General features: G+C 39.7%; 1 protein-coding gene, 1 long non-coding RNA gene and 1 pseudogene across 4 annotated transcripts in view; 2 read left to right on the top strand and 1 right to left on the bottom strand.

Annotated features, from left to right (window-relative positions):
* Positions 1-573, top strand: part of LOC138142378 (transcriptional adapter 3-like) — a 1,920-nt pseudogene extending 1,347 nt beyond the window's left edge.
* Positions 1-20,336, bottom strand: part of LOC138142379 (uncharacterized) — a 21,101-nt gene extending 765 nt beyond the window's left edge. The window contains exons 1-6 of one of the 3 annotated variants that reach the window (XR_011163417.1): positions 20,213-20,328; positions 16,445-16,579; positions 15,553-15,645; positions 4,333-4,420; positions 3,085-3,138; positions 795-934 (exon numbers count right to left, since the gene is read on the bottom strand). This is a non-coding gene — a long non-coding RNA (uncharacterized lncRNA). Of the gene's footprint in view, positions 1-794; positions 935-3,084; positions 3,139-4,332; positions 4,421-15,552; positions 15,646-16,444; positions 16,580-20,212 lie in introns of those variants that run through there. The other 2 variants (XR_011163418.1, XR_011163419.1) reach the window with 2 other exon arrangements.
* A 76-nt stretch (positions 20,337-20,412) lies between these two features.
* The window catches only part of MBTPS2 (membrane bound transcription factor peptidase, site 2), a 47,412-nt gene continuing 46,823 nt past the window's right edge, over positions 20,413-21,001 (top strand). The window contains exon 1 of the mRNA XM_069063417.1: positions 20,413-20,614. Within this exon, the coding sequence (XP_068919518.1) occupies positions 20,540-20,614 (75 nt within the window). The 5' untranslated portion in view covers positions 20,413-20,539. The remainder of the gene's footprint in view (positions 20,615-21,001) is intronic.

Below are 21,001 nucleotides of genomic sequence, written 5' to 3'. Positions count from 1 at the left end.
TAATTATATCAGCATATTTGTAATCTCTATAGGCATTGTGAATATGGAATTGCTGATACAGCCCAGGAGGATTTACTGGAAGAACAGAAGGATGGGGCCGGGGCAGTGGCTGTAGCTGACAAGAAGAAAGGCATTATGGGACCACTGACTGAATTGGACACTAAAGATGTGGATGTGTTGCTTAAGAAATCAGAGGCCCAGCATGAGCAGCCTGAAGATGGGTGTCCTTTTGGCCCCCTGACTCTGCGACTCCTTCAGGCCTTAGTGGAGGAAAACATCATCTCCCCCATGGAAGATTCCCCCATCCCAGATGTGTCTGGCAAGGAGTCTGGTGCTGACGGTGCCAGTACCTCCCCTCGAAATCAGAACAAGCCATTCAGGTTGGCCAAAGAAGAAGTGAGTCGTCAGGAGCTGAGGCAGCGGGTCCAAATGGCAGACAACAAGGTCATGGATGCCTTCCGGAAGATCATGGCTGCTTGGCAGAAGAAGAGGACTCCCACCAAGAAGGAGAAAGACCAGGCCTGGAAGACGCTAAAGGAGTGAGAGAGCATCCTTAAGCTTCTGGATGGCTAGCTGGGCTGCGCCCCGCAGCTCCTGCCCTGCCTCTCGGCTCTTTTCTTCTCCCAAACCTTAGTGCCTACAGGAATGGCCAGAGCCTGGTCCCTTCCTCTGGCACAATGGGTGGCAGCTGCTGTCTCTTTGCTGCCTTTCTTCACTGGGCGTTCTAGACAATGTGCAACTAGGGAGAAGGAGGGGTCAGTTGGGCTGGAGCTGGTCCCAGGCTGAGCTTGGCTCCTGATGAGAGATCGGGTCTTGGGCTAGGCCTCGCTTCTCCCCTGTGCCTGGCTCTTGTCCCTTCTTCCCTTTCTTTTCTTCCAAGGACTTTTGACCCCATGTTTTTCTGAGGTGTGAATTTTAGAGTAAACAGACTGCTCTGGTTTTTAAGAACATAAAAAAAAAAAGAAATAATAACAACAACAACAATAATATTAATGGGTAACATTGCTATCACACTGTAAGGCTTATAAAGGGCTTGATATAGACTATCTTATTTGATCTTCACAAAAACCATGTGATGTTATAAAATAAAATAAACTTTACTTCAGATTTATCTTCAATGTAAAAGAACATTCTAGGTGCTTCTAGAAAAAAAAAATCCTGACTAAAAGTGTCAGAGTGAGATGAACTGAGGACTTTGAAGCCTTATTGTCTAAGCCTAAGAGTCTATGTAGGGGTATTTGCTAAGAGTTTTGCTTTGCACTTTCCAGAAAGAAAATGTACTTGAACAATTCCAAAGGACTTATAATGAAAAGTGCTATCCACCTCCAGAGAAAGAACTAATGGAGTTTGAATGAAGATCAAAGCATACTTTTTTAAATTTCTTTTTCTTTTTTTGGTCTATGTTCTCTTTTGCAAGATGGCTAATATAGAAATATGTTTTGCATGACGGAACATCTTTATCAAAGTGCTTGTCCTCTCAAGGAGTGGGGAGGGGAGGAAGGGAAGGAATTTGGAACTCAAAAATTATAAAAAATGAATGTTAAAAATTTATACATGAATTGAGAAAAAATAAAATAAAAACTTTTAAAAAATTAAAATTTTAATGCAATTCATATATTATTCACTTTTAATAGGTTGGTTGATAATAAGGTATGACTTGATAACTCACAGTGATGGGTAGTGTATATTTTAGGTCTCTAACTGCTTCATAGTGTGGGTGTGTTGTTTTGATTAAGAGGGTACAGAGGAGCTGACTGTTCTTTTTGTACAATGATTAATAGAGGAAATTTACTCAGTTCTGTTCTCTGGCTGTTCTTTGCCAGCTTTTCCCAGGACATCATCTCCCCTAAGCTCATTATGACTAATAACTGCTGCTGTGTGTACCATCTTCAGCCATAAGGTCAATTACGTTGCTTTGCACGGTTATCTACAATACTCCCAAGTGTGAATAACAAAAATTTTAAAACTCTATTGTTTTAAATGACATTATTCCATTTTGAAAATGAGGGAACAAAAAGAGATAGTTGGGAAAGAAGCAGTGATGATGTAACAAGTGTATCTGGGGAACCCACCCACACAACTTTTGCCACCAGTGTCAGAAAGAAAATAAATTTGTGGAGACCTTCTTATAAAAAGGAAATGAAAAATAAAAGGAGGACAGAATGAACTGGGTCTAGGATGAGGAGGCACACTATTCTCAGTGTATGGTCCTGCCCTTGAGTGCTTTCAATCACTCTACAATCAATAGAGAATAATTAGGATCCCATACAGACCAGACAATGAGCCAGTCTCACTAGGAAGCAAAAAAAAAAATTGAGTCCCAACAGCCAACAGCAAGAGAGGAAAAGTGACTAGAGGAGAAATCAGTGGCCAAGATTCAAAGCTCCCTCAATTCATTCAGCACCAATTCCTCTGGAGGTCTGAGGACAGATGCCACTTTCTAGTAGGAACTGATAGGGCCTAAGCATTTTAATTGTGTTTGTGGAACTTGAGGTTTGGGGCACTGCTGATAGACTGGTTCGAGGCTGCCATGGTATGAGAATAGTTTATGCAATAGTTGTTTTAATATATTTGATGTTATTCTCTTTGTCTCACAATTAAGCCATGCTCCTATGGTTACCTCCATTATGCAATGTTCTCATAATTGAAGTCCATTGAAACTTAGCAAGGAAAGAGGTTAGATTCTCCCAGTGGTTGGCAGCTGAGCCAAGAACTAATTGGATAAAGTCAAATTGGCAATACTCCTATACTGATGAGAAAGTACTTCCACCTGTAGAAAGGGTGGAGCTAAAGGTAAGATTTAATCAGATCTCTGAGAACCATAAAGAGCTTGTTATTTCCCAGAGTAGCAGGGTAGCTAGATAGTATAGTGGATAGAGTACCAGGCCTAGAAAGAGAAAGAACTGATTTCAAATCTGGCCTCAGAGGGGCGGCCAGGTGGCGAAGTGAGTAAGAGCACTGGCCCCAGATCAAATCTGGGCTCAGATACTTAGCACCACACCCAGAAATAACTGGCCATGTAACTCTGAACAAGTTACTTAACCACAAGTGCTTTAAAAAAAAAATCTGGCCTCAGATACTTACTAGTTAGGTGACTCTAAGCAAGTCAGTTAACCTTCTTTGCCTCAGTTTCCTCACCTGTAAAATAAGATAGAGAAAGAAATGGCAAACTACTCCAGGATCTTTCGCAAAAAAAAAGAGATAAAAAACCTTAAATGGGGTCACCAAGAATGAATAACTGAAAAAACAACTAAACAACAATAAAATTTCCCAGAGGGCCCTCTGGAGTAAACACAGAATTGTCAAGGCCAGGTTGTTATTATTCAACATGATAAGGCAAGTGGCCAATAGCATCCCCTGGTGGTAAAAAATGAAGAAAAGATAGAGGAATAAGAAGTGTTAAACCTAAAGAAGAGAGAAGAGAGGTGGTACTTAAGTCTATAATTACATGGGGAAAAATTGTTACATGTAAAATGTTGAAAAGAGCTTCCCAAATTTCACCAAAGACAAAAACAAAAGAAAAGAGATATAAATTGGAGCATGAGAAATTTAAGTTGGATATTTATTATTTCAGTAGACCTCATTTTGAAGAAAAAAATGTGTCCCTGAAATGCTGCATATAAAAAAAATTTGTTTATTTTTATTGAATCATATTTTCCATATACTTAATGAGTCTCAAGTACTGCCTTCTGGAGAGGAGGGAGCTGTCTTTCTCAGACCTCCCACCTTCTAGAGCCTTCCCCTTTAAGATTATCTTTCATCTACTCTGTGCATACCTTATATGTACCTATTTCTTTACATATTGTCTCCCACCATAAGACTGTAAGCTCCTTGGGATCAGAAGAGAATAATGTAGTGGGGTTGCTAGGCCTCCATCAACCAGTGTCACCATTATACTTGTATCTCTAACACTTAGCACAATGTCTATAATCAGTAATTATAAAATTATTATTGGTTGATTTACTTAAGTAAACTCTTAAATGACTCCTCCTATCCTATACACATTTTGTATTCATTTTGTGATTACTTTTCTTGAAGTGGGACATGGTCTGTCAATATTTTAGCCAGAGTGAAGCAGTGTAAGGTGTAGGGGAAGAAGAAAGGTCATTGGTGCATCTTGTTAGATTCAGATGCTTCAAAAACAAGTGAAGAAAATGGGAATGGATTACATTAGTAACTTTGCCAAGGAACTTAGGGAAGCCAGATAATGGGAAAAGGGTAAGTGTACTTGACAACAAGTCAGTCTATACACAGGAAATGAACCACATCATGAGATTAAGTATAATGAGTACGGGTAAGAAATCATTTAAGACTGAGAGGAGCAATGCCTACCATGTTTCATCATTGTGATATTCAGCAAGTTTCATGGGTGTCTGTGTCAATCCAGGCTCATACCTTGTGCTACTTCAGACTCCACACCCTGCATGCAATAGAATTGGAGACAACAATGATGAAAGTTGGTCAGATCCAGTCTAGAGCTGCCTCTCTGAATTGTACCTGATGAATTTACTCATCTTGTCTAGCAATGGGCAGTAAGCATGTATAAAACACTATAGAATATTTGGGCCCCTACTGTGGCTAAGGCAACACCTCACCAGGGTGAGGAATGATGATGTCCAGCATACCACCACCATAAAAGAATGTTATCTTGGGCAGAGAAGTTGCAAGAGAGAATTACCCATTGTGTCAATACCTACTGCTTTCCTCCATGCTGTGTGTGTATACATATATCTTACCCATTCTGTACTGATCTCCTTAGCTCCAATCTACTACAAATTCCTTCTAACTTTCACATGGTCCTTGCATTTGATTATGCTGTAAAGCCTGGCTTTAACTGGCATGGCTTTCTCTTTACTCTCCCAGACCATGACTTGAACTATGCCTTCTTTCCCTAAGAGTGTTTTCTGCTTGGATCTATGTTGTTAATTACCCTTAATCACCACTATAGTCAGCTTCTCCCCCATCTCCATTTTCCCTTCCCCCACCCCAGTGCAAATAAGGTACTGACCTGGGATTTTTGAGGTGAGCATATTTATATAAAGGTATTGTTCTGAAAGTTCTATTTAGAAATAACAGGATAGACTGGATGATGTCTTATATCTTTTATGGGAATCATAAGTACATATAAGTCTTGGAAGATGCCATTCCATATCTTACATATGTTGGATAGCCACGGCAAAGGTACCCAAACTTAGAATGGTCAACGGTCTGTCTACAGATTTAATTCAATCCAACTGACCCTTCTTGATTGAGACTATCCAGAAAGAACTTGAATCAAGGATGAGATGAAGACTGTGATTTCCCATCCCTCCTTCATGGATCTTCCAAGCTATTTATAGCCCAGTGACACTTAAAGGTTATAAATGACTCATCTCTGGCTTTAAGCGCCCCTATCTTGAACTTAACTGTCAGATCTGGTTACACAGCTGCCTTCATTGGGTGCTGTTTCATGCTGTTGTCATGGAAGCATGGCATAAACCTAAGGCTTAAGTGCAGGTGGCAGCATAGATCTGCCCTCATTGACAGATTAGCATTTCACCTCCTAAGTGCTCACATGTTCTGTAGTGGACCAAGACAGTCTTAACTGGGTCTTTTGAGTCAAGTAATTGAAAATTAGTAACTATCTAGTACTGAAAGATACCTGTTCTTTAGTATTTAGTTAGAAAGTTGTACTTGCTACATAAGAAATTTACTTTAGAGTTAACATAGTAAACACTTAACAAATATTTTTATTCATATACTCACTTAACAGCTGAGATGCTTGTTCAAATATTTATTTGACAGAAGCTCTATAAATAAATAAGTCATGATAATTTTTTCATCCTAAATCTCTGTTCATTTTTTCCCATAAAAAAAATATCCCCATTGCTGAAAACCACTTGATAGTAGTGATTAGAATGTAAGCTCTTTGAAGGCAGGGATGGTCTACTAGCAGTATACTTGGCAAATTAAATATTTATTGACTAAGTGATTAATAGAGTCTACAGGGCCTTTTTTTTTCAAAACCTACTTTTATGTGGTAGGGAGTAAAATTTCGTATCAAAATCAGAATCATCATTAGGAAATGACAACTTGGTTTACCAGAGTATTTTTCTGCCTACTGAGGGGGGAAACAGAGACCAAAGTGCCAAGCATAGAATTCAGAAATGTAGTGGCCACTCTTTACATGAATAAAAACAAACTTAAATAGTTTTGAAAATAATAATTACTCATGTTTGGGTAATACGAATATAACAAAATAATAATGCTCCTTAAATTACTTTGCTTATTCACTACCATAAAAAACAAACTATTTAAGGTATACTTTTTAGAGCAAGGAAAAAATAACGAAATCAATCACAGAACAAAAGGTCAAAAATTTCAAGAGGAATCACGAAAAAAGTGGGAAAAGGACTTATCAATAATAGATCTCAAAGTAATATACTAAAAACAATAATCATCAAAACTATTTGAGACGTACCCACGTCTTTCCCTTCCCCCTCTTTGAGCAGAGGAAGACTTTGTGAACTTTGGAAGGTCAAAGGAGTTAAATGTCTCCTTGGGATCCTAGCAGTTTCCCTGTGATGACAGCAGCTGGCTGTCATGTCCTTATCAGGCACCAAGGACAAATTAGACACACTGAGGAAAGACAACATTGAGGCATATCTACAAAGAACTCAGCAGAAAGCTATACCATGCCTAAGGGGAATTTCATGAGGGTCTGTCTCACAAATGGAAAAAAAAAATTACTTTGAGTAAATGGACTTTCAGGATCTGTGAGCTACCCCCTTTGCCAAATAGTCCCTAAATTTGAGCCCACTTTCCCTCAAACTCTATAAGTAATTGTAAAAAAGTACATCAGAGACTTTGGATGAGTGAGATATTTATACCAATTCTTCATACTATATGCCATCTTACTTTTTAAAAATTCCTTTCTAACAGCTAATTAACTCTATCTAACTAAGTAATGTCAGCTGATAATCATTGGGTAAGCACAGCAGATGAAGTTCATGGTCTGTAATATTAGAAAGCCACTCCTTAGTGTGGCCAGAACCATATTAAAATGTAATTGTGAAGTATTTAACAAAATAAAAATACAATAGAACATAGGATATGTTGATATGTGATTTTTCTAGGTCAATAAGGATCCCACAAGGATCCTTATGTATGGTTTAATGACCCCATTTCTATTTGAGTTTGACACCACTGACCTAGACTATTACACAAGCTCCAGTTGGTCTCCCTCCCTGTCTTCCTACTCTATCTAATTCATCCTCCAAATAGCTGTCAAAGTGATTTCCTAAAGCTCAGGTCTGACCCAAAACACACACACACACACACACACACACACACACACACACACACATAACTCTAATGGCTCTCTCATACCTCCAGCAACGCATATTAAAATCTCCTGGCATTTGAAGTCTTTCCCAATGTGGCTTCTTTCTAGTCTTTCCAAACTCAAATCACACCTTCTGCAGAAATCCCTTACATGAAGTAATGCAGAGCCCAAAAAGCAGATACAGAAGGAGAATTCACACTCTGACTACAATTAAGTAGTGAAAGATTGGAACAGCAATAAGTCAGCATTAAAAACACAAAAATAAAAATTAATCACAAAGACAAGTATGAGGTGGGTAAGCTGACATTGCTACTATAGTCAAGGCTTGACACACATATTCAAATAATGAATCTAGTGAAGTGGTAGCATATATTCAAATTCACACTATTCAAAGCTAGAAACATAAAATATGATAATTTGTTCTTGACCAATGGAAATACACCATGTAAGTTCAAACAATTCCACTAATCACATCATGGGATTAATTATTCATGCTTAACTGTATTGCATTTACTCTTCCCTATAGACTTTCAAAGTATCATATATATATACATATATATATATAATAACTTCTATTTTTGGAAATAAAGAAACAGACTCAGAGAAATTAGGTGACTTCACAGTGTCATAAAATTATAGGATCATAGATTTAGAGCTGGAAGAGACCTCAGAGACTATGTACTCCAACTCCTCACCTTACAGATGAGGAAACTGAGGCCTAGAGATAGTTAATGAGCTGTCCAAGATAACATATCTATTAAGTGTCAAGAACAGGACTCAAGGTCAAGTCATCATTGACTCCAAGTCAAGTACCCTTCCCACTGCACAGCTCTGGGTACTACCATGTTATAGATAATGTGCCCATCTTTGAGATTGTTTAACCACTGGGTACCCTCAGGTTCTCCTCTGCAAAGAACCAAAGAATTAAAAACCACATTGAAGAAGACATGTATGAATTGAAACATATACCATAGCAGAATATAACCACATTGATAGGTTCACAGTTCTATTAAAGTACTGGTTGCATTCATTTATTTAGGGTCTTCCATTTGTCAGTGGAAATTTAAAAATTATATGTTATATATATAAAAGAATATAAAATATATTTATATATAAATAATATAATATAATAGAAATGTAAATTACATATTATATAATATTTATAATATATTTAAATGTTTTAAACATTTTCCACAACTTCTTCATGGAAGAGACAATTATTATCTGCTTTTATATTCTATTTTTATAGATAAAAGTGACATTTGGGAGATTTTATGACTTCTGCCTGAGTCTCAGGGTAAAGAAATAGCAGAGTTGGGAAATGAACTTCAAAAGCATGATTCACCTAACAACTAAACGATGCTACAAAATTCTCCTTTATTTTTCTACTTCAAATAATAGCAAGGGCAGCTAGGTAGACTGTGCAGTAGTGCTGGACTTGCAGTCAGGAAGATCTGATTTTGAGTCCTGCCTCAGACACTAATTACCTGTGTGACTCTAAGCAAGTCACTTCCTACCTGTCTACCATGTTTCCCCGATAATAAGACACTGTCTTATTTTTTTTTTGGACAGAAAAACACCAGAGGGCTTATTTTCAGGGGAGGGCTTATTTTAATGAACATTGACAGCAATTTTAATAAACAGGTAAATGTGAACAAAAAAATATACCTTTATTCAATAAGCAAATCACTGGGGAAGAACAGGATGACACGCTCACTGCTGCAGCTCTGATTGGCGCAGGGGATCACCTTCACTACAGTAGCAATCTCAATAGGGCTTATTTTGGGGGGAGGGCTTATTTTCGGGATAGGTCTTATTATCAGGGAAACACGGTACCTCCAAATCCTCATCTGTAAAAGAATGATAATATTAGCACCTACCTCCCAGGGTTATTGTGAGAATAAGATGAGATAATATTTATAAAATTTTTTGCAAACCTTAAATACTAGATATCATATGTAAATATGAGATATCAATAAATACCATATGAATACTAGATATTATTATTAAATTACTTCAGAGAAATTACTGGTTATTATTAGGACACTGCACTGTATTAATTTTTTCCTTTAGTGCCACTAGTTTGCCATTTACCACAACTTTTTTTTTTGCCTTTTGGAGGGGAGACGGCAGGGCAACTGGGGTTAAGTGACTTGTGCAAGGTAACATGCCTAGTGTATCAAATGTCTGAGGCCGCATTTGAACTCAGGTCCTCCTGACTCCAGGGCTGGGGCTTTATTCACTGCATCACATAGGCACCCCTGAAATATTTTTAACAGGTGAAAGAGGTGATACTTATACAGGAGGATGAGATTAATATAAAAAGAAATCTGAATTCTAACTTACCTGATATCAGTAACCAAGTGTAAAAGTGGATTTCCTATACAGCAGCTACAATGGGTAAACTTTGCCTTATACTTTCTTGGAGTAGTCTAAACAGGTAACTCCTCCTATTCTGATTATATTAATAATAATAAAGAGAGAAGAGAGACATGAACTAGCATATTGTCAAACTAGACCATATTGTAATGGATAACCAAGAGTAAGACAGCAAAATCAATTATAATTTGATAGGAGTGTTTATTAACCGGCCAGTGACTGCCTCTCAGAGGGAAAGACAGCATCAAGCTTTCTGTTAGACATAATTTTATAGAAAATGTGGTTGCTAGCAACAGAGTATGTTTCTAAGGGGGTGCAGTGCCATTAATGTTGTTCCTATTGAAGTGAAGCTTTCTCAGTATTATTCTTATTGAAGAAAAACATTCTCAGTATTATTCCTATTGAAGCAAAACAGACCTGAATCCGTGGGAATCTGTGGCATGTTTTTAGCAACGCAGGTGAAACATTTCTTTACTATTGGGGCCTTTTATATGGTTTCCAAGGAACCTAGCAGGGGTCCCCTCTAGCAGGTTTAAGGGAGCTTTAGTGTATAATTTCTGGTGGGCACTTCACATATGGTCCACTAGGAGAGGAGTTTTTATATCCCAACAACACTTAGCAAAATGCCAATTACATACTAGGTACTGGTTAGATAAATATATTCCAAAACAGGTCCTTATTCTCTGATACCAACGCAAGGATTTTTTTCTAACCAGCCTTATGATTTGTCTTATAAAGTTTGCCTGCAGCACTGAATAGGTAGTGAAATTACTAACATTGGCCAGAGTTAGGACTTACACCCAGGTAATCTAGACTCCCAAGTTAGGCTCTATAGTCACTAGCCCTCTATTTAATGAATGGATATCCCTCAGCAAAATTATTAAATTGATTAAGGTTATTTTTCATGTCCCAATCTCTATGTAGGAGCAGGTAGGTGGCACAATGCATAGGCTGCTAGGCCTGGAGTCAGGAAGAATCATCTTCCTGAGTTCAAATCTGGTCTCAGACATTTACTTGCTATATGACCCTGGGCAAGTCACTTAACCCTATTTGTCTCAGTTTCCTCATCTGTAAAATGAGCTGCAGAAGGAAATGGCACTCTAGTATCTCTGCCAAGAAAATCCCAAATGGGGTCACAAGGAGTCAGAAACAACTACAACAAGTGAACAATAAAATTTCTGTATTCTATATCCTTGTATCTTATCTCTAGTGTTACAGGGCCAGTGCCCTTAATTCTTTTTCCCTCTCTATGTTTCAATTTCAATACGTTTCAATTGCAGCTTGAAAATGGGCAAGACAAGCAGATTCCAGAGTGTAGGACAGGACAGGACCCTAATTCTTCTCTTTCTCTCTCTCTTCCTGACACCTTCCCAACACATACACACATACAACACACACACACACACACACACACACACACACACACACACACACACACACCAGTCAACAAGTTCTATAGATTCTTCTTTAGAATATCTCTTACATTTATTCTTTCCTTTTTATTCCAAAAACCATCACACAAACCCAGGCCTTTATCGACTCCTTATCTCTGGTCTCTGATTTCCAATCCATCCTGTACACTGTTACAAAATTAATTTTCCTCACAGATATCCTCAGCTAAAAATGATCTCTTACTAAAATCTTAAGTAGACTAGGGTAACTGGGAGTTAAGGGGCAGGAGGACCCTCAACTGTATTTGCCTAAGGACAAAAAGTTACTAACTATGCCCCCAGCATGGGATACTGCTGCTTCCTGACCTGTACAATTGCCCTGTGCTGGATTCAATGCTAAGAGAAGCTTTACCTCTTCCTCAGAAGACTGGACTTCCCATTCTCACATTCAGTATCTCATTACCCCCACCAGGGCTACTCAGGGAATGTTGCTAATTTTATTATATAGAATGGCTCTCTGGGAAGAGGTAAAGGAAGGGTTCTTGGGAAAACTGTGATACCATAAGGAAGTAGATATTAATAAAAATTCATTTTTAAAAAATTATTAGATCATAAAAGTCATTAAAAGAAGGGAAATAAAAAATTAAAATACTCAACGCACCATGTGAATTAGACATGAAACAAATAACTTATTCTTAAACCAAAAGCAACACTAGTCAAAATAGACGCATAGCATGCATGGCAAAATAATTAGAACAGAATTCAGTAACTTATTACTGGGGCAGCTAGGTGACTCAGTAGATAGAGTGCCAGGCCTAAAATCAAGAAGATCTGAGTTTAGATTTGTTCTTAGACACTTACTAGCTGTGTGACCCTGGGCAAGTCACTTAACCCTGTTTGCCTCAGTTTCCTCATCTGTCAAATGAGTTGGAGAAGGAAATGGAAAACCACTCCAGCATCTTTACTGAGCAAACCCTAAATGGGGTCACAAAGAGTCGGATATAACTGAACAACAACACAAACTTGCTGCTCCTAGTAGTATCAAACCTCAGTGTGACATGAAACAAATTATAAGGCTGCTGAACAGCCATTTAACATTTCACATATGCACGGAACATCATCTAGTCAAACATTCATGCTATTGATCTTCATTCCAGTAGCCTTTCTTCAGTGAAGGTTCTTTCCTTGCTGCAAATCTAATCCTGCTGCTACTCCTACAATCTCCATTGCTCCAGAATACTTTTTTTTAAATTTTCTCAGATAATTTAATATTTGGTTCAGATGGCCTTTGTGCCCTGGAACTCAAACCTCTTGCTCTCACTCCTCCCAGGCCCCAGCCCAGTTCTCCTTCCCCTGTGAAGAAGCCACTTAAGAATCCTGCCCACTTTGTGACCTAGCCCCTTCCATGTCCCTCAAAGACTTCCACCCCAATCATCTAATAACTGGGCAGGCACTGTGCATGCCCAGGGAAGGCTCCCTGCCAGACAGGTAGTAAATGGTAGAAATATATGTGGCTGGGTTTCCCTCTCCAAGTTGCCCAGATGGTCTGAAACATGGTCAGGTGGAGAGCAGCAACTCAGAAAGAGCTTCCTCCAGAAGGTCTCAACTATGGGAGAGCTACATGCCTTTTCCCCTAATCAATGCAGACTTTTTGCCAGATCTTATCCAAAGTGATCTCAATAAGCCTAGTTTTACTGAGAAACAATCCCATTATCTCCCAGTAAACCTAGATCCCATATTACCCTTAGATTCTCCCAACAGAGAATCCCAAAGATCTCAATCTGCTCCCAACAGGCCCTGTCTCAACAGATCCCAACACCTCTAGTAAGACCCTGATCCCATTCCAATGGTACTCTTCTGTCCCCAAAAAGATCCCAAACTGAGATGAACAAGAGACCCTATCCCAACAGAGATGAACACCTCTTGAAATGGATGTTGACCTGATGCCAACAGATGCAATGGCTCTGCTCCTAAAAGATTGTGGCATTTCCCAATAGATTGATTATCCCTTCCCCATAAATTCCCAATTGTTCCTAATCTCTCCCAACCCACCCAGGTCATTTCCTGTTTCCAGTCCCTTTCAGCTGACTCTAATGAGTAGTCATTCTTGTGAGAGGACAGAGTAGACCCAGGAGCAGGAAAGATGAGGCCAAAGCAGGTGAGGATAGAAGCTACCAGAGCATGACAGCAGCAGGTTTAGAGTCAGGAGAATCCATCCAGCGCAGGAGAGGGCTGGTGAAGCTGGCTGAGGCCATTGGCATATTGGAATTCAGGCCCATTCTCATAGGCATACATATCCACGTTGTACATAAGCAGGGTAGAACATAGCATAAACCAAGAATTGTTCAGAAGTGTTGTGAGGATGTCATCAAAATGGCAGATGATCAGAAATAAATGGATCAGTCATGTAACCGAAGTGAGGAACAACCAATGGACAGCAAGGCATTGTGGAAAGAAATATGGCCTTGGAGTCAGGAAGACCTAAATTCAAGCCTCATCTCTGACAAACTGTCTGAGCTACTCTAGATAGGTCACTTCTCTGTGCCCCAAGCAATTGTCTATAATTTCAGAGAAGGTACCAATCTGTGTTAACAGATACAGTTTCTTACTGGGATGTCTCTACACTGATGAAATCACAGGTCCACTCAAAAGCAAACAAACAAAAACCTTAAGAACAGGCCATGCACTTTATTAATGTCCATATAATCAATCAATAAATCCACTGGGAATTAAGTGCTTATTTTGTGCCAGGTATTGTCCTGGGTGCTGGGAATACAAAAACAAGGAATTACACAAATTTTGACCTCATGGTATCCATAGATTTAGAGGGATCTTTCTTCCCAGCTTATTGGGTATATCCCACCCCCATGGAAACTTTAGGAGTACACTAGACAAAGGCAACACTAGGTGGTAATCTGCCATCCTTAGAAGTGGTTAGTGTCTAGAGCATTGGACTTAGAATCTGAAAAAATGTGAATTCAAATCCAGCCTCAGGCACTTACTGTGGGTTCCTGGGCAAAGTCACTTAATCTCCATCTGCCTCAGTTTTTCTGTAAAATGGGGAATGATAATAATAGCACCTACTTCCCAGGGTTGTCATGAGAATAAAATTGAGATGATGTTTGCACAATATGCACTATAATATTTGTACAATATGTGAGGATTACACTCTTCAAATTCAGTCCTGAACTGAGAACTAACTGGACAAAGTTCTGAATTACATTCTAACACTTGGCCAGAACAGAATTTGTCAGGTCAGTCAAACATTCTGTTAGATACACCATTTTGTTGGCTTATAGTCTGCTTCCAATTTAAGGATTTAGCTCCTAGAAAATATTTGTTTGAAACTAATCCAAATAATTTGAACTTCACAAGGAAAATCATTTTTCCTAATAAATGACAAAGTCTCTAAATAAAGAATGAGATTTCTTTACATAAGAAACTCTTTTGAGAATTCTGACAACACTAAATTTTTAAATCTGATGAATTACTAATGTGGCACATATTAAATTGGTAGGAGTTGTATAAGAGTTCTTGTCCTAGAAAAGGGAAGACAGGGGAGTCCTATGCTGTTTCTGATGCTTAGACTAATTTAGTCATCACCAGAATTTTAAAAGGAGCTCCTAGAACAAGGCCTCAGCTGGCAATTAAATCTTGAATTTAAAATATTCATATCCTGGGACCCAGGATACTTTTGTCTTTTCAATTATATCTTTCCAATAATCTCAAATGCTTGTTCCTTTGGCCTTTCTATTTTTCATTCACTGGGGTCACTGGAATATTTATCACCTTTACTAAAATCTCCTTCTTCCTTGTTGTTGTTCATCCTTCATTCTTTTTTTTTTTTTTAAAGCAATCGGGGTTAAGTAACTTACTCCAGGTTACACGGCCAGGTGTTTCTGGGTGGGTGCTAAGTGTCTGAGCCCAGATTCGATCCCCAGGTCATCCCAACACTGGATCCGGCGCTCTTACTCGCTGTGCTACCTGGCTGCCCCTCATCCTTCATTCTTGAAGAGAACCAATAACATCACGAGGGTGATTGGGTTTGAGAGAGGTGCAAAGTCCTCAGCCTCACTCTCTCCTTCAAAGTCATCAAAGTCCAGTGGTAAGACAAAAATCAAGACAACTGGTGACTGCCCAGGATGCAGTAGGTGACCTTGGCCTTTCCAAATTAAGGGTTTTCCCAGGTCTCAGTTTGTCTGAGGCAATGCTCATTCAATGAATAAGGTCGATGTAAGAATTAAGACAAAAGATGGCCCAATTTACCACCACAAAAATATCAATATGAGGGAAGGACCCTCAGAGTTACATATATCCATCCATATCATTCTATCTAGTGTAATCTAGACAAAAGGGGGAATCCACTTTTATCTACACCTGTTTGACTAAAACACTTCTCTGTGCTCCCCTGCCACATGGCTAGAATCCATCAATTCACCTAAACTAAAATTTCTTTACCTTTTGAACAGATCTGAGTTTTCTCAGTGGTATGTGTCTGCCCAAGAATTCATCTCTTTATCAGTCCTGTCCTTCAAAGGTTGGTTGAATAACCTATAGGAAATGAGGAAACAGAAGGAGGGGAAATGTAGTCCTAATTCAATAACTGGTTATTAATATAACAGAGAAATAATCATTTCTCTCAAGCTAAAAAAATGGATTCTGCAGGGTAGAGGATTCTGTTTCCATTAGAATGTAAGCCGTTTGGTTCATTTATTTTATTTGTATACTCAAAGCCTAGCATAGTGTGTGGCACATAGTAGGCACTTAAATTCTGGTTGACTGATTGGAAGATAAATCTGAACCATAAGAAAAGCAGAAGAAGTAAAATTTTGTTATCATCCATTTCATGCACATATTGTATCACAGAATTGAAAATAAATCTCTGGATACGATGAGGTCAAAATGTGTTTAATTCTTTGTTTTTGTATTGCCAGCACTAAGGACAGCACGTGGCACAAAATAAGCACTTAATTCCTAGTAGATTTATTGATTGATTATATGGATATCAATAGAGCACATGGGCTTAAGGTTTTTTGCTTGTTTGCTTGAAGAACTGAAAATATTATCGTCAGATAACACATATCTAGGAGAGATACTAACACAATAGATGACAGGCAGGATTTAGAAAGGCAAAGACTAGAGCACTGAACTGAATCTTATTAAATAAAATTCAGTTGCAGGGGGAGCAGCAAATGGAAGTCTTAGAGTTGGGAACAGAAAAATCAGCTTCACAAATAAAGAAAGGTTAGGTGTGAGTTAAAAATAGTTGATCTGAAAAAGAAGTAGGACTGTCAGTTCATTGGGACAGCAGGATGCAGTAGGGTTCATGGGATCTTGGGCTGCTTCCTACCATAGTTTCCAGGAGAATCAGAGCTTCCAAGAATAAAGAAGTGATGGTTCCAATGACCTCTGCCCTTGTCAGATTTCTTCTGGAGTATTGTGCTCAGTCTCTACAAGCCATGGTTTAAAAAAGGATATTGATACCCTAGAGAATGACAAATTCACAGCAACTAGAATAATGAAGGGCCTTGAGTACATACCATATGAGGATAGGTTGAAGAACTTGGGTATGTTTAGTCTGGAGAAGAAAAGGCTTAAGAAGGATATGATGGTTGATTCCCCCCTTTCCTTGTTACTATCAATGACACCACCATCATCCCAGTAACCTAGGCAGGCTTACCACCTTAGTGTCATCCTTCCCATCACTCCTTCCTATCCCTCACCATGAACACCCAATAGTTTACCAAATCTTGTCCTGTCTTCACAACCTTTCCAATATACCCTTCTCCCCACTTATACAGTCACTAACTTAATTCAGGCCTTCATTACCTCTCATCTAGATTATTGCAACAGTCTTTAAACTGGTGTCCCCATCTCAAGCCTCTCCCCACTTCAATGTACCCCCTACTGTAATAGTAATGTAATTTGATCCCTTCGTATTGGCAAAGGTAACAGGTACTTAGCACTTAGTAATTAATCAAGCTCTGTTAAAGAAACAGAAGGTGTGATCCCCTATTGCTGTCTAATAGGAAGGGGCTGAATAGGGAGGAGCAATACTGTATATAAGGAAAGACCCTGGCTAGGAAAGACAGATCTTCTTGGCGCAAGCTTCATGGAGGCTGAAGAGGAAAGGCCCCCCCAGGCTAGAGAGAATGATTTTGATTTTGGGAACCTGGGTGAAGTGATTTTGATTCTGAGGGCCAGCTGGAGCTTCTGGGAGCTGCCAAAGACATGCAAGGGAGCTTCCACAGACTGAGGAAGCATGACTGTGATGTTGGTACTTTGAATGAACCTGTTTGTGGCTTTGTTAAGCCTTGACTTCCCAGGAACAGAGACTGGGGAGGATTTAAGGTGGACTGGATGCTGTGAGCTTCAGCATGGAACAGGAAGTGCTCCCAGAGCTTGGACAAGGCCCTGGGAGCTGTCTGCCTTTGAACCCAGAAGACAGTTTGGTGAATCCAGGTAGGATCTGGGACCATGGAAGGGGATCCAAAGAATCTGAGAGACCACCCCGAGTCAAGTGGAAAAGAAGATTTTACTTGGATACTGTGTACTGAGTGAGAAACTATAATTTAATAGTGACCTAGGAGTGGAAGGCTTGTGTATTTTCTGATGATTGAATAGTGATTGATGACTGAATAAGCAACTGATTTGTAATTTGGTATGCCCCATGAGTGGAGAACTTTGCCTAGTGTACTTTGTGTCCCTTACGAGGCAAACCTCCTTAAAGTTGATTGAATGATTGAGATTAATGATTGAGTTACTAAATGATTGTTCTTTGTTCAAAACTTTGTGACCACTGTGGTGAAAACTATGTGGCCATTTTCTGTGATAAGTTGTTGTGAATGCTGTATTTTTATTATCTGTGATAAACTGTAACATTGTGAATGCTGTGCCCTGATTTACTGTGAATATTTTGCTCTGATTTGTTATGGAATAGAGTGTTCAATATACTGTGTAATCAGAATCCTGAAAGCTGTTCACAGTAGCATTCTTCTGGAAAGCTGTTTGTGCTTGGCTTTACACCTACTCAGCTACAAAGATGGCTGTTTTTAAGATAGGTCCAACCATGTCACCCCCATGCTCAATGAGCACCAACGGTCCCCTGTTGCCTCCAGAATCAAATATAAACTTGAGTTTAGTATTTAAAGCTCATTATATCTTGGTCCCTTTCTATCTTTGCAGTCTTCTTTCACTTTCCTTCTCTCTTAAAGGCAATTAATTGGTGCAGTTCCAGGAGTCAGGAAAACCCATCTTCCTGAGTTCAAATCTGGCTTCAGACACTGTAAATCCAAGCACAAGCAGCTTTCCAGAGGACTGCTGATGTGATCAGCTTCAAGATTCTCATTACAAGATATAGTGAACTCTCTATTTATTCAGTAACAAACTACGACAAAACAATGACAGAAACCAAAGTTCGGCATTCAAAATGTTATGACATAACAACTTATCACTAAAGTGGCCATATAGTTTTCATCAAAGTGGCCACATAGTTTCAAGCAAAAGATATCATTGAGTAAGAACTTAACTCAATCATCCTTAAGGAGTAGGCCTCCATAAGGGACACAAAATAAAAACATCCAAGCTCTCCACCCCTAGGTCACAGTAAATCATAATCTTCTCAGTCAGCATTAGGTACCCAAGAAGAGGTCTTTTCATCTTGACTCGAAGTTGGCTCTCAGCTTCCACAGTTCCTCTTCCATGGTCCCAGATTCTGCCTTAATCTACCCAACCATCACCTGGATTCAAAGGCAGGCAGCTCTTAGCTCCTTTTCCAGCTCCTTGCCCAGTTCCTTGTCCAGTACCTTATCCATATTGAAGCTCACAGTGTCCAGTCCACCTCAAGTCCTTCACAGTTCCTGTTTCTGGGAAGACAAAGATTAACAGAGCCAAAACAACATTCAAACACATTGCTAACACCATCATCAATTCGCTATCTTCCTGTGAAATAAATATTGGAATAAAAAGATCTTGTCCTAAAGTTTCATTTTCTGTTATCCAGGTGTGACTCAACATAACTAATAAAGGCTAAAAAATTATCGATTAGTCCTAGGCATGCTAGCAGAGATGTCCCATAAAAGAGCTATCTAATTTCCCTTTGAGAAAGAAGCCCCAGCAGCTGCCACTACCACCCTCACCCCCAACCCCCCCCAAAAAAACCTCTGGGAGATGACAAAAGTTCAGCAGAAAAGAATAAACTCAGTAGCAGATGACTGTAGACACTTTTTAGAGAAGCAAAAAAAAATTGCAGCAACATAGGAAGAGTGCCTGAATCATGAAAGATTCCCTTTCTCAATTATTGTAATCCCTTGAAGGAATATGCAGTTTGATCCCAGTTAAACAAGTTTCCTGTACAGGAGTAAATATTTTTTTTTGACCCATTTTGATTCAGTTGAACAGACATTAACCTTCAGGAACATGATTTGTCCAGGAAATCAATCAGTGAACATTTATTAAGCACCTACTACTATGTGCCAGTGCTATGAGGTGGGGGATACAAAATGAGGCAAAAGACAGTCCTTGCTCTCAAGGACTTTACATTTTGATACATGCAAACATATACAAAGCAAGCAATATTACAAGATAAATAGAAAATAAGAGAGAAAGCACTAGCCCTAAAAGGGAGGAGGGACTGCTTTCTGTTTAATTAGAATTAATTAATTCTAGATTGATTAATTAATCCTATTAATTCTATTAATTAAATCTAATTAAGTTAATCTAGAATTAACATTCTAGACTCTAGAATACTTGAGATTTGTTACTTTTGGATAACTCATAATTGTCTTTCGGTAACTCAATACATTTGGGTCTAATATTATACAGGAAATTAGATGGTGTCCTGCCCTGAAGGTTAATGTCTGTTCAACTGAATCAAAATGGGTCAATAAAAAGAGATCTATCTGCTCCTGTACAGGAAACTTGTTTAATTGGGATCATACTGCATATTCCTTCGAGGGATTACAATAAGTGAGAAAGGGAAGATCTCTGATTTATACTAAATTCGCTTAAGAAAACTCCAGTATTCATATGCTGTTTAACTAATCTTTTTGCAAAATTCCGTGGAAAGTATATATTTGACCACAACTGGAGCAAGCAAGGGACATAAATGAATACAGACCATTCAATACTGGGAACAGGCGGTCACGTGGGAGAGAAAGCCTACAGCCACGCGAGAGTTAAATTCCCGGGACAGGAGAGCAGGCGCCAGACGCAAACGTGCCGACGCATTACGCCGAAAGGAGGAAATACTGCGCGAGCTCTTTGCTCAGTTCCGGGTTCTCCAGCCGAAAGTATCCGGCTGGAAAACGTAGCTACCGAAGACAAAGAGACCGGCGGTAATTTGGTTCCGGCCCAGATGGCCTGTCAGTAGGAACTCCGGGGTTAGGAGCAAGGGTCAGTGGACGCCGGAGGGGAGGTTTGCCCTTCCTTCCTGGCCGCCGCTGCCATGATCCCGATTTCTCTGGTGGTGCTGGTGATGGGGGGTTGGTGCGCCATTTACCTGGCCGACACCTTGCTGAAGGTGAGGGCCCGGGCCCCTCCCCTCCTGATTCCCAGCTCACGAAAGCTGGAGCTCCGGCTGAGGGAGGGGAAACCGACTGGGGTGTAAAGTGGGGGGGGGGGGGGGCGAGGTGTCCGCCAGGCCCCCCGCGAACCAACACCCGCTAAACGGGGGGGGGGGGGGGTCCTGCTCCCTTCTTCCTCCCTCCGAGGCCTCTCTACTCCCTCCTCCTCCCTCCAGTCCTGCCCCTTCTTCCTCCATCCTCCTTCTCCCTAAGAGTCCTCCCTTTTCCTCCTCCTCCTCTTCCTTGGCAGCCCTCCCACCTCCTTCCTAGTCCTGTCCCCACCTCCTTTCTCCCTCCCAATCTTTTCCTCTTCCCTCTTCCCTCTCGATTCCCCCTTGCAGTCC

The sequence above is a fragment of the Petaurus breviceps genome, unplaced genomic scaffold (assembly GCF_028583685.1).
Source record: "Petaurus breviceps papuanus isolate PSGF00001 unplaced genomic scaffold, PetGlider_PUasm1.0 90574, whole genome shotgun sequence".
NCBI classification, from domain to species: domain Eukaryota; kingdom Metazoa; phylum Chordata; class Mammalia; order Diprotodontia; family Petauridae; genus Petaurus; species Petaurus breviceps.
Note: the sequence above shows the minus strand (reverse complement) of the source record. Positions and strands in the feature narration are given on the sequence as shown.